Below are 16,531 nucleotides of genomic sequence, written 5' to 3'. Positions count from 1 at the left end.
CAAAAAGTCATTCTTTCCGGAGGAATAGTTCAGAGCTGAAGTCATTTACTTTTTCCTATTTAATTATTAAACTATCATGTATCTTTACAGTGATGCTTTCAATTTCTATTTATCAAAGGATACCGTCTTTTCTATAGAACCAGGCTTTAATAAGATGCAAATAGTAGGAAACCTTAATGATGCAAAATAGCATGATATTCTTAACTTCCAAGGCAAATTGTTTTTTCCCCTTTTAGTATTTATCCTCCATATTATAGCTCCTCTTAAAATTTCCTCCTCTATCAGAACCCTAGACTTTACCATGAAAAGAAGCTTTATATTAAAAAAAGAAAATTATGGGCAGAAGATAAGTTGACTAACAAACACATGTGGAAAACAGCAAGACACACAGAATACACATAGTGTAATTTCATTTATATACAACTAAACACTGCTTAGGGTAGAAGAGTAGTTACAGCCACTAAACCACTAGAAGTCAATGTGAGGGCCAGGCACTACTCAGCTTTCACAGGCTGCCGCTTGCTGGGTCAGAGGGGACAGCAAGCAGCCCACACTCCTCCTCCTGTGCTTTTCCAGCTTCTGAGCCAGGTACATGAGCCTCTTCTGCAGGTAGGTCCCCTGACTTAGTGTTAAATGTGGCTAGACAGATACGAGTTCCAGTCTGTCCTTGCTTCTTATTCTACAGCGACTTGAGACAGAGACCCAAGCTGTCCACCAACTGACTGAGCAGCTTCCCTTGGTGGATCCTGGTCAGAGACTTTTCCCTGATCCTCCAATGAACCATCCGTGTTCCAGACCTTAACTTCCCCAGTTTCCCCACATCATATTTGCTTCCCTATCCAGCCCTTAAGTGATAAAACAGCAAAGGGGTTTTCCACAGTGCTTCTATCAATTTACAGTCCAATGAATGACAGTTCGTATTACATAACATTCCTGACATCTGATACTGTGAGATTTTCTAGTTTTTGCCAATCTGGTTGCATGTGATAGTACCTCATTATGGTTTTTACTACTGAAGTTCAGCAGTTTTCCCTTTATTTATTGGCCACTTAGATTTCTTTGTTTAAGCTATTGATATTTAAAAGTTTCTGAAAACGAACATTCAGATTTGGTAAGTGAGTGTATTTGTTTCCTACGGCTGCTGAGAATCACACACTGGGGAGGGGAGTGGGGGGGAGTGGGGTGGGCGGTACAGCCTAAAACAACAGAAATTGACTGTCTCACAGTTCTCTGTAGGTGAGAAGCCCCAAATCAAGGTGTCAGCAGGGCCATGCTCCCTCTGAAGCCTGCAAGGGAATCCTCCTTTTCCTCTTCCTAGCTTTTGGAGGTGCCGAGCAATCTTTGGTGTTTCTTGGCTTTGCTGAATTCCAATTTCTGCCTTTGTCACCACATAGCCCCCTCCCTGTTTCTGTCTTCACATGGACCTCTTCTTATAAGGACACCAGTCATATGGGAGTAGTGCCCAACCCAGTATTACCTGAACTAATTACATCAGCAATGAAGGGTACTGGGGGTAAAGATAAGGACTTCAACATAACTTTTGGGGTAGAGGTGGGAGACTGGGTGGTGATATCACAATTCAACCCATGACAGTGGTAGGAAATGTACTTATAACTCTTTAAAATTTTATTTAGGCTTGTCTAATTGAGAATCTGGATTTATCAAGACAGACACTATGTTTAGTAAGTTTAAACTCAACAGGGAAGTCTCTGAAGCCTAGAATGCATCACACGGCTAACAGGAAAGATGGCAGGATTAGTACCTTCATCTCAGCAAGTCTAGTGTTCTTTCAGCCATATCACACAAAGGAGTCACAAAGAGACACTTGCAGGCAGGCACTACTGTAGAGGCTGGCCCTGACTCAGAGTCAGGAAAAAGGCAAAGGTTACACAGCATAACTGTTACCAAATTAAGATCTTCACTGGTCCACCTCATATCAAAAGACACAGGTGGATGTCCTAACTTTCCACATACCTGTTTCACCGTGGAAGACAGCCAGCTCTGTATTCTTTACACCAAAAATGCTACTAACAATACTCTTCAGCTTTAAAAGGTCCATCCTGTTATCTCCTTTTGGATTTTCCAGAAGTAGTACTCCACCTAAGAAGTCACAAATATAAGTGAAACTGAAGAAAAAAAAAGTTAAATTTGAATAAAAAGTCAAGGGAAACACATCATTTGCATATTTTCTTTGATAAATGTCTATTCTTGTCTTTCCCCATTTTCTAATTAGATTAAAAAAAAACTGCTGAGTTTTGAGAGTTATTTATATACTCTATCAGGTTTTCTTTTCATGGATTGGACTTTTGGTATCAAGCCTTAAAAACTCTCTGCATAATCCTGAATCCTAAAAATTTTCTGTTTTTTCCTAAATGTTTTATAGTCCTATACTTAAGTCTGTGGTCCCTTTAAGTTTGCTTTGTATAAGGTGTAAAACTTGGGCCTGGGACGTTGTCTGCATATGGGTATCTAACTGCCTAGTGCCATAGAATGAAAACTACTCAACTGAATTGCTTTTGCTCCTTTCTCAAAAATCATCTGGCCACATTCTGTGGTCTCCTGTGAGTGTATTTCTATGTTCCGTGTCTGTGACAATGATTTCTGTGTCTGTGACAATGATTTCTGTGTCTATTCTATGCTCATGCTACACACGTCTTCAGATAAGTCTTGAAGACGGGTAGAGTGATTTCTCCCACTATATTCTCATTTTTCAAAAGTGTTTTAGCTACTTTATTTCTTTTCTCTTTCAAGAAAATTTGGCTATATCCACAACAACATTTTTCTGAGATTCGAAAGGAATTGAGTTAAACTTGTATATTAACTGGGGGGAGATCTGACATGTTTTTTCATTGAATTTTCCAACCCATGAATATGGCATGTCTCTCCATTTATTTTGACCTTTGATTTTTTTCATCATTATTTTATAGTTTTTGGCATAAAAGTCCTGCACGTTTTATTAGATTCATACCTAAGTTATCTCTTTTTTGAGCAACTGTAAATGGTATTATATTTTAAATTTCATTCTCCATGTGTTCATTGCTAGAATATAAAACTTAAATTGATTTTTGTATGTATATCTTATATGCTGTGAATTTGATGAAAGTTTTTTCCTTTTTTTGGGGGGGGAATTTTTTTTGGTTCTCTTATTTTATTATTATTTTATTTATATTTATTTTTGGCTGCATTGGGCCTTTGTTGCTGCGCACGGGCTTTCTCTAATTGCAGAGAGTGGGGGGCTACTCTTTGTTGTGGTGCGTGGGCTTCTCTTGTGGAGAATGGGCTCTAGGCATGCGGGCCTCAGTAGTTGTGGCCTACAGGCTCTAGAGCGCAGGCTTAGTGGTTGTGGTGCATGGGTTTAGTTGCTCTGAGGCATGTGGGATCCTCCTGGACCAGGGCTCAAACCTGTGTCCCCTGTATTGGCAGGCGGATTCTTAACCACCTTAACCACCAGGGAAGCCCTAAGTTTTTTCTTTTTATAAGCAATATGATTTTTAAAAAGGTAATATGATTTTATTCAGTTACTTTGGAAACAACCCCCCCAATTAAAGCGTAAACCCAAATGGTATATAAAAGTAGCCAAAATACTTTAAAATAATAAAGATCATTTGTAGTTTTTTCCTCATAACATAAATGCTTTCAGTCAGACAGTAAATTACAAACCATATCACATCATGTTGATGTAGATGATAAACTGTGGTTGCATTCTGAAATCATTCCTGGGAAAATAATCTTGTTAGAGTTGTGAGCTCTTCCTAGTTGTTTAGTCAGTTGGCCCAGAAAGGGGCAGTACTGAAATGAGCAGATGGGGGAACTAGGCCCCATTCGTTTTGTCACTGCTCACTCTGCTGGCCCCCTGTGGCTAAAGCTGAAAATAAACCCTGGCCCTGCTGACATTTCGTATGCACATCCACTGCTCCTATGACTAATTCCTTCCACAGGATCACCTGTCTCCACCTGAGACAGGTAGAATGTTGGCAATGATGGAGCAGCTCACATGCCACACATCACTGAACTTGTGCAGCAGTGTAGAGAACCATGTACTGCCCGAGGCATCACCACAGGTCCAAAAGGACACACAAATCCTGAGAATAGCTGGTAACAGTGCCAGTGGGCAGTGCAACAGAGGGCTCCCAGGACACATCTCAGTCCGTAGATTCCTTGCAATTTTCTATGCAGACAATCATGTCATCAAATAGAAACAGTTTTATTGCTTCCCTTCTGATCTGTATGCTTTTTCTTTTTTCCCTTTTATTTTCTTGCCTCATTCCACTGGCAAGAACTTCTAGTGCAATGCTGAATAAGAGTAATGAGAACAGGTATCCTTGCCTTGGTTCTGATCTTACATAGAAAACATTCAATCTCTTCCGATTAAGTATAAAGTTAACTGTAGGTTTTTGATAGATACTCATTATCAAGCTGATGAAGCTCCTCTCCCTATTTTTCTGAGTTTTTTTTTTAAAAATCATGAATGGGTACTGAATTTTGTCAAATGCTTTTTCTATAACAACTGGTATAATCTTGTAATCTTTTAACCTGTTAATATTGTAGATTATATTGATTGGCTTTTGAATATTGAACCAGCCTTGTAACCTTGGAATAAATCTCACCTGTCATGATACATAATTCTTTGTATATACTGCTATATTCTATTTCATGATTTTTTGGTAAGAATTTTACATTTATATTCATGAGAGATATTTCTCTGCAGTTCTTTTTTATTAGTATTGTTTATATATGGTTTTGGTGTCAATACTTTATTTAGGAATAAAGTGAGTTAGGGAGTGTTCCATCCTGTTCTATTTTCTGGAAGATCTGTGTAAAACTGGTGTTTATTTTTTTAAAGTCTGGTTGAATTCTCTACCAAAACCATTTGGATCTGGAGATTTCTTGAGAATTTCATCATTTTTTTAAAAATTGCCATCTCTTTTACTTTTTCCCTCCATTTCCGTTCCTCCATTTCCCAAGACAAACATATTATGAACTTTGTTTTTCAAGTCCGTATTCTCATATTTCATAATTCTACGTTTATCTATAAACAATGTGTGATATATTTTTAAAATTTACATGAATGCTACCCTATTGTATATATAATTGTGAAACTTGTTTTTCATCAATAATACTTGATATAGAAAAATTTATACATAGAGATGTATTTCATTACTTTTAACTGGTACGTAGGAAGCCACTTTATGAATATGTCTATGTCCCTTTTTGATGGACATCTGTATTGTGCAACACCATCAGTGACAGTGTCAAACTTAACTAGAGAATCAAATTTACAATCAAATTTTCTAGAGGTTTTTTTTTTTCTAATCTTTATTTATTGGCTGAACTGGGTCTTTGTTGCTAATGCATGGTTTTTCTCTAGTTGTGGTGAGCGGGGGCTACTCTTCATTGTGGTGTGAGGGCTCCTCATTGAGGTGGCTTCTCTTGTTGCAGAGTACGCGCTCTACGCACATGGGCTTCAGTAGTTGCAGCACAAGGGCTCAGTAGTTGTGGCTCACGGGCCCTAGAGCACAGGCTCAGTAGTTGTGGCACATGGGCTTAGTTGCTTTCTGGCATGCGGGATCTTCCCGGACCAGGGACTGAACCCATGTCCCCTGCATTGGCAGGCAGATTCTTAACCACTGCACCAGCAGAGAAATCCCTCTAGGGAGTTTTAAAATTATGAATTCAATCTCCTTAATAGCTATAGGGCTACTAAATTATCTATTTCATATGAGTGAGTTGAGATAGTTCATGCTTTTTGAGAAACTGGTTCATTTCATCCCAGTTGTCAAATTTATGTGTAGAGAATTGTTCACAGTATTTGCTTATTGCTTTGATTTCTGCAGCCTGTACTGATGTCCTGTTTCATTCTCAATACTGGTAATTAGTGTTTTCTTTGTTCTGTAACAGTCTCAGTAGAGGTTTATTGATTTTATTAATTTTTTCAAAGAACCACATTTTTATTATCTTCTTTATTGTTCTGCTTTCAACTGCTTTGATTTCTACTCATTTTTATTCTCCATCTTTCTGCTTGCTTTGTTTTTTTATATTCTTAAGGTTGGAACTTAGATTATTGATTGAAACTTTCTTCTTTTCTAATGTTAGTCTTCAGAGACGTAAATTAGCTGCAAATCAAATATTGTATTTTCCTTTTCATTCAGTTTTATGCATTTCTTTTTTCCTTGACACTTTTTCCCTGATCATGGATTATTTAGAAGTATGCTCTTTAGCTTTCAAATGTGTTGAAATTTTCCTTGGATCTTAATGTTACTGATTTATAGTTTGATTCCATTGTGGTCAGAGAACATTCTCTATATGATTTCAGGTCTTTAATTTAATGAGGTTTGTTTTATGGCTCATTTATCTTGGTAAATGGGAACCTGAATAGAAGGTGTGGTCTGATCCTGTTAGGTGGGGTGTTCCATAAATACTGATTAGATTCTGATTTTCTGTCTAGCTGATCTCTCAAACTAAAATTATGGATTTTTCTATTCTCCTTTAAGGTCTAACAGCTTTTGTTTTATGTATTTTGCAACTCTGTTGTTAGGTATATAGAAATTTAGGATCATTATGTTTTCTTTTGGGTTGACACTGTATCATTATTTAACATCACTGGTAATTTTCTTTGCTATAAAGTTTATTCATTGAAATGAACACAGACATCACTGCTTTGAGTAATTCTTGCAAGGTATATCCTCTTCTAGACTTACTTTCAACCTACCAATTTTGTTATATTTAAGGACTTTCTTATACACAGCAAAAAGCTGGGTAATGTGTTTTTATCACTCTGCCAATCTATTAATTGATATATTTAGACCAATTACATTTAGTGTAATTACTGACGTTAAGTTTAAGTCCTCCATTTTATTTTCTGCTTTGTATTTATTCTTTTTTCTTTTTCCATGCTTCTTGTGGGTTACTTGAACATATTCTAGAATTCCATTTCTATTTCTCTAGTGTATTTGTATGTATCTTTTGGTGTAGGCTTTTTTAGTGGTTGCATTAGGTGGTACACTATTATATATATAACTACTAGTCCACTGGTATTGATATTTTACCAGTCTGAGCAAAGTGTAGAAATCCTACCTTCCTTTGCTCTTCCCTATTTACAACTATCTTAAAATATTCCTTACATATGCATTTTGGGGTTATACTTTTTATTGCAATCATCAAACATAATTTTAAAAATTCAGGAAGAAAAATCTGTTGAATTTACCTATATTTTGACTCTGTCCATTTTTCTTTCCTCTGTGCTAATGTCCCTAGATATCCTCTTTTATCATTTTTTTGTTTTAAGAAATTTCCTCTAGCTATTCTTTTAGGATAAGTCTTACTAGTAACGAATTCTTTTAGTTTTCCTTCATTTGAGAATGTCTTGATTATCCCTTCACCCTGAAAGAGATTTTTGCTTGATATAAAATTCTGGGTTGACAGTACTCATCTTTTAGCATTTATCACTCAAATTGTTTTTCCCCTATAAGTCAGGTATTGCAACATCTCTGTCACTACTTTCAAGATGTTTTCTTTGCCTTAAGTTTTCAGAAGTTTTACTACATTACGTCTGATGTGAATTCTTTTGGATTCATTCCGTACGATGTTTCCTAAGCGTCTGGAATCTGTAGGTTTATGTGTTTTGCCAAATTTAGGAAGTTTTCAGACATATTTCTTTGAATACTTTTTCAGTCCTGTTCTTTCTTCTCTTCTTTCCAGAATTCAGTGACAAGACTATTAAACTTTTGTTATTATCCCATAGATCCCTGAGGCTTCTGTTCATTTTTTTCAGCTTTTAACAAAAGATTTTTTGAACTCTGTTATTCAGAGTTGGTAATTTATATTGTTATTTCTTGCAGTTTATGGACTCCTTCCTGTCTCTTCTGTTGTTGAGTCCACCCATTGAGCTTTTGTATATTAATTACTGTATTTACCAGTTCTAATATTTTGATTTCTTATATCTTCTATTTGTTTGCTGAGGCTTGCTATATTTCATTTGTTTCTGTTGTGTTTGTAATTGCTGTGAAGCACTTTTATTATGGCTGCTTTAAATTCTGTCAGATAATATCAACATTTCTGTCATTTTGGTGTTCATATGTATTTTTTTGTAAAGTTACTGTATTTTTACCTTTTGTGTTTTTTTCCTTTTAAAAAGAATTTTATTGCGATACAATTGACATACAATAAACTGCACATATTTAAAGTGTATAACTTGATTTCTTTATTAGTCATCTATTTTATACATATTACTATATATATATGGCACTCTGAATCTCCCAATTCATCCCATCCCAACACCACCCCAGTTCCCCCCCTTGGAGTCCATATGTTTGTTCTCTACATCTGTGTCTCTATTTCTGCCTTGCAAACCAGTTGACCTGTACCAATTTCCTAGATTCTACATATATACGTTAATATATATTTGTTTTTCTCTTTTTGACTTACTTCACTCTGTATGACAGCCTCTAGGTCCATCCACGTCTCTACAAATGACCCAATTTTGTTCCTTTGTATGGTTGAGTAATATTCCATTGTATATATGTACCACATCTTCTTTATCCATTTGTCTGTTGATAGACATTTAGGTTGCTTCCTGGTTATTGTAAATAGTACTGCAATGAACTTTGGGGTGCATGTGTATTTTTGAATTATGGTTTCCTCTGGGTATGTGCCCAGGAGTGGGATTGCTGGGTCATATGGTAACTCTATTTTTAGTTTTATAAGGAACCTCCACACTGTTCTCCATAGTGGCTGTATCAATTTACATTCCCACCAACAGTGCAAGAGGATTCCCTTTTCTCCACGCCCTCTCCAGCATTTATAGTTTCTAGATTTTCTGATGATGCCCATTCTGATCAGTGTGAGGTGATACCCCATTTTAGTTCTGATTTGCATTTCTCTAATAATTAGTGATGTTGAGCAGCTTTTCATGTGCCTCTTGGCCATCCATATGTCTTCTCTGGAGAAATGTCTATTTAGGTCTTCTGCCCATTTTTTGATTAGGTTGTTTTTTTGATATTGAGCTGCATGAACTATTTATGTATTTTGGAGAGTAATCCTTGGTCTGTTTATTCATTTGCAAATATTTTTCTCCCATTCTGAGGGTCTTCTTATCATCTTGTTTATAGTTTCCTTTACTGTGCAAAAGCTTTGAAGTTTCATTAGGTCCCGCTTATTTATTTTTGTTTTTATTTCCATTACTCTAAGAAGTGGGCCAAAAAAGATCTTGCTGTGGTTTATGTCAAAGAGTGTTCTTCCTATGTTTTCCTCTAAGAGTTTTATAGTGTCTGGTCTTACATTTAGGTGTCTGATTCATTTTGAGTTTATTTTTGTGTATGGTGTTAGAGACTGTTCTAATTTCATTCTTTTACATGTAGCTGTTCAGTTTTCCCAGCACCACTTATTGAAGAGACTGTCTTTTCTCCATTGTATATCCTTGCCTCCTTCATCATAGATTAGTTGACCATAGGTGCTTGGGTTTACCTCTGGGCTTTCTATCCCATTCCATTGATCTGTATTTCTATTTTTGTACCAGTACCATATTATCTTGATTACTGTAGCTTTGTAGTATAATCTGAATTCAGGGAGTCTGATTTCTCCAGCTCCTTTTTTTTTCCCCCTCTCTCAAGATTGCTTTGGCTATTCAGGCTCTTTTGAGTCTCCACACAAATTTTAGGATTTTTTGCTGTAGTTCTGTGAAAAACATCATTGGCAATTTGATAGGGATTGCACTGAATCTGCAGATTGTTTTGGGTAGTATAGTCATTCACAATATTGATTCTTCCAATCCAAGAGCATGGTATATCTCTCCATCTGTTTGTGTTGCCTTTGATTTCTTTCATCAGTGTCTTATAGTTTTCTGAGTACAGGTCTTTTACCTCCTAGGTATTTTTGTTGTTGTTGTTGTTGCGATGGTGAATGGGATTATTTCCTTAATTTCTCTTTCTGATCTTTCATTGCTAGTATATAGGAATGCAAGAGATTTCTGTGTATTAATTTTGTATCCTGCAACTTTAGTAAATTCATTGATTAGCTCTAGTAGTTTTCTGGTGGCACCTTTAGGGTTTTCTGCATATAGTATCACGTTATTTACAAACAGTGACAATTTTACTTCTTTTCCAATTTGGATTCCTTTTATTTCTTCTTCTTCTCTGATTGCTGTGGCAAGGACTTCCAAAACTATGTTGAATAGTAGTGGTGAGAGTGGACATCCTTATCTAGTTCCTGACCTTAGAGGGAATGCTTTCAGTTTTTCACCATTGAGAATGATGTTAGCTGTGGGTTTCTCATATATGGGCTTTATTATGTTGAGGTAGGTTCCCTCTATGCCCACTTTCTGGAGTTTTTATCATAAATAGGTGTTGAATTTTGTCAAAAGCTTTTTCTGCACCTATTGAGATAATCATATGGTTTTTATTCTTCGATTTGTTAATATGGTGTATCACAATGACTGATTTGAGTATACTGAAGAATCCTTGCATTCCAGTTTTCGTATTTTCTTAATTTTATTTTTTATTTATTATTTTTAAAATATTGATTGTTTGGTTGCACCAAGTCTTAGTTGCAGCAGGCAGGCTCCTTAGTTGTGGCATGTGAACTCTTAGTTGCAGCATGCATGTGGGATCTAGTTCCCTGACCAGGAATGGAACCTAGGCCCCCTGCATTGGAAGAGCAAATTCTTAACCACTGTGCCACCAGGAAAGTCTCAGTGTTTGTATGTATTGATTGACTTTTTTCATTCAGTTTAAGATCTTCCCAGTTGTTGGCATAATAAGTAATTTTCAATTAAAACCTAGACATGTTAGGTATTATGAGACTCTGGTTCTTATTTACATCCTCCAATTTAGGTGACCTTGTTTGACATTACACTGGCAAGGAAAAGGGAACACTGCATCACTGCTTGGTGAGAGAAGTCCAGGATCCCTATTTAGCTTGCACTGACACTCAGGTCAGGACTCCTTGTTACTTTTGGGGCAGGGGTAGGGGTGGGGAGGGGTAGAGTGATGCGAGAAGGGAGTTCCTCTAGACGTCCACTAATACCTCTCCTGGCCACAAAGAGTAGGAATGCCCCCTTGCTGCTCCCATGTGGCCTTCACTGACATCTTGATGGGGTGGTGAGGATATGGCCTCATTAGTGCTGGGCAGGGATGCCTGTTACTTCTCAATGGGGACAGACGTTCAGGCTTTCCACATGGTTTACAATGACGCTACTGGGCAAAAGACTTCATTATTACCTAGATAGGATAAAGTCCCAACTTACTTCTTGGTCTCCTCTGATACCACCATGGCAGTGAGGGCTTGAGGCTCCTCAGCCTGTCAAAGGTCTAGACTCCCCATCTGGCTTTTGCTGGTGTGAGTGGTGGTAGAGGCTAGTTTCTTCTGTCTTATTTGGCTAGTAGATCAGTTACTGTCTAGAAGTTTTCTTGTCTTACTAGGTTGCCGCTCTCCTGGTCCCAGCTGCAGAGAGCAGGACTTTGTTGGGGTGTTTATGTCCATGCTTGTTGGCATTTCCAAGTTGCCAACTTCTTTAGCTCGAAGTCTGGGAAACATGAAGCAAAAAGAAAAACAAGGGAACTCTCCATTGTCCACTGTTTTCTTACTTGTTCCCAGGGTCCCCAGTTGGTCTGCCTTCTTCCCTTCACCATTAAGAGTCTTCTTATGCTTGATTTTATGTATCCTGTCTGGGGTGTTTAGGTGTACTTTGTGGGAGGAACAGGGAAAAGTATGTCTACTCCGTTTTCCTAGAAGTGCGAGTTCAATCCTTTACTTTTGTGGATTCATACTGATAATTAGAAAAAGTTATCCAATTTTACCAATTCTCTTGTAATAGCCTTAAAAACATTCATAGGTTTAACTAAAAAATGAAATACAAACCATGGAGTTCAATTACTCTTACCTTGCTCATTGCCATTTGTACAAATGTTAAGATTGACATATGCACAAGCAGGGCCAGGCATGGAAGATCCTTTGGTGAGTGTAATTTCCAGGTCAGACCCTTTTAACTAAGCACATGAGAACATGAGACTGGGTAACTGCAGCATCTAATCACAGTGTCATCAACTAAGATAGCAACTATTCAGTAAGAATAAGAGCTCTATACACTTCTGAGAGCATATTCGATCTCATCACTAAAACTGTCAAAAGCTACAATTTCCCCCCTCTTTTTTCCCTTTTTCCCTTGTTCTTTAAAGAAATATGCAAAATAGAAAATGAAACCATCTTGTAACTTGCCCCACTGAAAAGACAGTCACATTCAGGCCCTGCTTGTCTATTCCATTTGTCTCATACAAAGTAGAACAAGATAAGGAACATTCTATTGAATAAATGAGTAACTGATATAGAAAAGGATTTCTGTCTATCAGATATTACTGAACTATTGGCTAATATCTTTCATGTCTTGGTCAGATTTTCAGTTACATCTAAAATGTACCAGCAGGAAATGAAATTGTAATTTTATGTATAACCCACTACCATAAAAGTGGGTTATACATAACTCACTACCATAAAAGGAAACTGCTTTTCAAGTCAATTGCTCTTTACTTTTAACAGTAAGTCCCAGAATCCACAATACTGACTTTTATAGTTTTAGATAAAACAGCACCACACAGTCAACTAACCTGGCAATTCTTATGTATATCCTGGTTACCTTCCCCAAGAGAATAGCTCTAATTTCCTTTTTTCTCTTCTGGACCTTATTCACTATTCTCCAGAGCAATACTTTAGGACTGAGTACGATACTAATTGCTACCAGTGGACAGAACATCAAGATATGACTACACAAACTTAACATAAAATCTAATCCTAAATCTCTTAATAGTTCAACAGAATTCAGAACTCACCTGCATTTTTTCTTGAATAAGTATTTCATCTGATGTAGGAACTGGATATGGTTTCAAAGGAGACTTTATGGTGGCAAATATGAACTCTATGTGGCTTTTGATAACATTATTCAGATATTTTCCTTCAGATGTTGCTTTATAATAAACTGTTATTTCATCAGTTGGAACCAGACTGCACTGAAAGTACATAAAGAAAATTTAAAAGAGAAGCGCATCTGTCACTTAAAATGTAAGGTGCTGCTAAACAGGGCTGAGGATCTTACACTGCATCACTGTGGAAGGGTGTAGTATCCTGACCAACTCTCTGAAAAAAGGAGTGATAAAGAACTCACAAAGATCTGAGCCTAGGCAGAGCTCACAAGCATCCTAGTATCTGCTGGAGTGGCCACCTCAGACCCTGAACTATAGGTCTCAGAAACCTGGTCAGAGGAGGGCTTGTGGGAGCCCTCCTTGGGACAGAAGCTCCATAGCTCTCTCATCCAGGAGAGGCAGGCAATAGGTTCTGTGTACCTGCCCTGGCTCCCAGCTTCTGAATGAGGAAGAACCACCCCACCCTGTCCAGATCCAACAATCTCTCCCCTGAGCTAGGAGCCCTTCCACACTGACTGCACCTCTGCCCTTCCTCAGAGACATTTGTTGTCATCTCTGACAACCTTATGTGCCAGTCAGGAGGACTATCTATCCAGAAGATGGTTTTGTGGAAGCCCTAAGGAACTGGAAAAGGAGGACAAGGAGCACATGTTAGCTGAAAACTTCTGATAGGAGAAACAAAAGAGCCTCATTCACCTTGGGAGTGAACACGGAGGGAGAGGAAGGGGCCTACTTTTTCTAAAGAGTACAATCTGAATGAACCACAGATCAGTGACTAATTACCATTAATGAATTACTATGGTTTATATTACCTGCCTCTCCTCTCCTCCCCAACAACCAAAACAAAAAACAAACAGAAAAACAAAACTCCAAAACAGTAGCTTGTTCTTAATCTGACAAACTGACCTTTTTGCGCAGTTTCTGAATACGATTAATGACTTCCCGAGCCATTCCTTCATCCACCATTGACTGGTCAGGGGTGACGTCTAAGAGAACCAAAGCCTGTAGGAATAAGTGGTGTACACCATGACAATCAAATACAGAAAAACAGTTCTTTCAAACTCAGCAAAATGCTGTTTAAATTCTCAGAAGTCTATAATGCAGCGCTATTTAGTCACACAACTGAGCCAAAGACATAAAACTAATGTAGTTGCTTTATAGTTTGCGTCCTCCTTTGTAAACAGCTATTCCTTCATCTCTGGAGAAAAGTGCAATTTTGGATTTTTCTTCTGTAGGGTGCTGCTCACAGGAAATGTCCTGAGACAGACTTTCAAGAGTCTCCCATGTAACTCTGCTTTTTGTCTACCTAACAAATAATATCAACCCTCCTAATAAATAAAATCACCAGTAATGAAGCTTTTGCAGCAGCACAACTTTTCACAATGGCTCCACCACAAACAAGAGGACTGAAGACCTCAAAGCAGCCATCTCTGTTGTTTTCTGTAACCATGACCCTTTCCATCCTTTGGTTTGTTGGTGTGATTCAAGACACAATTTCTACAATGGGCCACAATACCTCTTTACATGGTTTAGTTTATATTGCCACGTTCTTGCCAACTTTATCTACTTTTCTATGTCATCTGTCATAAAGGTTGTCAATGATGATGTAGTAATAATGACAGGGTCGCTTCTGCTATAGAGGGGAATAGAGGTATAAAACAGGGACCTTCCCCATTTACATGTTTGAGGACAATCAATCAGAGAAGTTAACAACTTGCTTCACTTTTCATGAAGGCACAGGAGGTGAACTGGAAATGGAAAATGAGTCAGGGCAGGGCAACCATGGCCCACAATACACAAATCATGTCAAGAAACTCAGAAGCATCACAAGACAACACTTCTGTAAGTACAGACACCCTCTCATTTGGCTGTAATCAGAAAGGACTGTACCCTCTCACTGTTTACAAACCTCCTTCCCTGGTCCCAATTTCTTCTTCCTAGTTCCCTCACCTTCAGCTCCTTACCACTATCTGCCCACATGGAGTTCTGTCTACTTCATATTTAAGACTTGTTTATAGGAATTCCCTGTCAGTCCAGTGGTTAGGATTCAACGCTTTCACTGCTGGGGGCCTGTGTTCAATCCCTGGTCGGGGAATTAAGATTTTGTAAGTGACATGGCACAGCAACACCACCCCCTACCCCCCCGACAAAAGAAGAAAAAAACCCCAAACAACCCTGTGTAAAGGCTGGAGGAGGCTCGCTTGCCTCATATGAGGTACTCCTCATCTTCCTCTGTATGTGGCATATTAAGCACAGAGGGATTCCAGCTGGTCTCTCACTGTCACAATGGACATCTTACAACCTATCTGCCCGGAGAAGTCTGGTCAAGAGTGAAGAGAGATGCTGTGATCCATCACAACAAAAAAACCACAGACCCCAGAATTCAGGACTGTCTGTGCATCCCCTTCAAGGGGTGCTCTCTAACCACCCCTTCAAAGGGGTGCTCTCTAACCACTCCTTCAAAGGGTGCGCTCTAACCACTGCTACCCTAGACTTCAGATAGAAGCCCTTCTCTGTACTTACTTCTACCAGATAACTTATCAAGTAGAATAATAAGAATTGACTCACTTTTCTATCTCCATGATTGACTCTTTCCTTGAAAGGTGGGATTACATCTTACTCATTTTTGTATGACCCAATATTTAGGACAACTGCATGCATAAAGTCACAAAATATCTATTTATGTATTCATTAAAGAAATGTATATCTCAAAAAGTTATAATAGAGGAGTTTAATAAGGCCAATCTAAAATAAGTAACTGGTTTATTTTACCCTGAGACAAGCTGTCAACACTGTCAGGAGAGGCAGAGGCAAATATTTTCTCCTCTTTCTTATCTTTTGGTAAAGAAATATTCCAGGGAACAGAAAAATACCTGAGCATCCGAGTGTGCTTCAAACTGTGTTGTTCCACCTGTTGCCTGATCAAAGGTATACATGAGGCGGATATCTTCATCATGCAATTCATGGCCTTCCACAACAATGGTCCCTATGGGAAGCAATTGCCACTGTTACTCAAGCAGTACCCCACTCCTCAAGCTGCTCTGTTACCAATATATTGTGACACTCTTTAATAAAAACTTCATATCATCGAGGGACTTCCCTGGTGGCACAGTGGTTAAGAATCCGCTTGCCAATGCAGGGGACACAGGTTTGAGCCCTGGTCCAGGAAGACGCCACATGCCTCGGAGCAACTAAGTCTGTGCACCACAACTACTGAGCCTGTGCTCTAGGGCCTGCGTGCCACAACGACTGAGCCCGCACTCTGCAACAAGAGAAGCCACCGCACTGAGAAGCCCACGCACAGCAACAAAGAGTAGCCCCCACTCGCCGCAACTAGAGAAAGCTCGCGTGCAGCAATGAAGACCCAACGCAGCAAAACAAACAAAAAAACCCCCAAAACTTCGTATCATCAAGCTACAGAGTCTTCAAGAGATCATGTCCTCCTGACTCATTTCATTGTTGTAGTCAAGGATGAGATGAACGTTCCTTACACTGCTCAATGCTATCTTGAGGACATTTAAATCACCACCAATATCTACTGTTGTATACAAGCTCCTAGGTCCAAAGACATGTGCCAGGAGGCAACGAATCTCCATCATAAAAACAGGAACAACAGGCCATAA

The 16,531-nt window shown here is 38.4% G+C and overlaps 1 protein-coding gene across 5 annotated transcripts in view; it reads right to left on the bottom strand.

Moving 5' to 3' along the window:
* The window catches only part of IARS1 (isoleucyl-tRNA synthetase 1), a 103,853-nt gene that overhangs the window by 10,032 nt on the left and 77,290 nt on the right, over positions 1–16,531 (bottom strand). For all 5 annotated transcript variants that reach the window (XM_057719919.1, XM_057719922.1, XM_057719917.1 and 2 more), the window contains 5 exons: positions 15,782–15,894; positions 13,815–13,910; positions 12,819–12,995; positions 11,876–11,981; positions 1,975–2,100 (listed from right to left, as the gene is read on the bottom strand). In XM_057719919.1, the coding sequence (XP_057575902.1) occupies positions 1,975–2,100; positions 11,876–11,981; positions 12,819–12,995; positions 13,815–13,910; positions 15,782–15,894 (618 nt within the window). The remainder of the gene's footprint in view (positions 1–1,974; positions 2,101–11,875; positions 11,982–12,818; positions 12,996–13,814; positions 13,911–15,781; positions 15,895–16,531) is intronic.

This window comes from Hippopotamus amphibius, chromosome 2 (assembly GCF_030028045.1).
Source record: "Hippopotamus amphibius kiboko isolate mHipAmp2 chromosome 2, mHipAmp2.hap2, whole genome shotgun sequence".
NCBI classification, from domain to species: Eukaryota; Metazoa; Chordata; class Mammalia; order Artiodactyla; family Hippopotamidae; genus Hippopotamus; species Hippopotamus amphibius.
The sequence above is the reverse complement of the archived record's forward strand: the minus strand, read 5'-3'. Positions and strand labels throughout refer to the sequence as shown.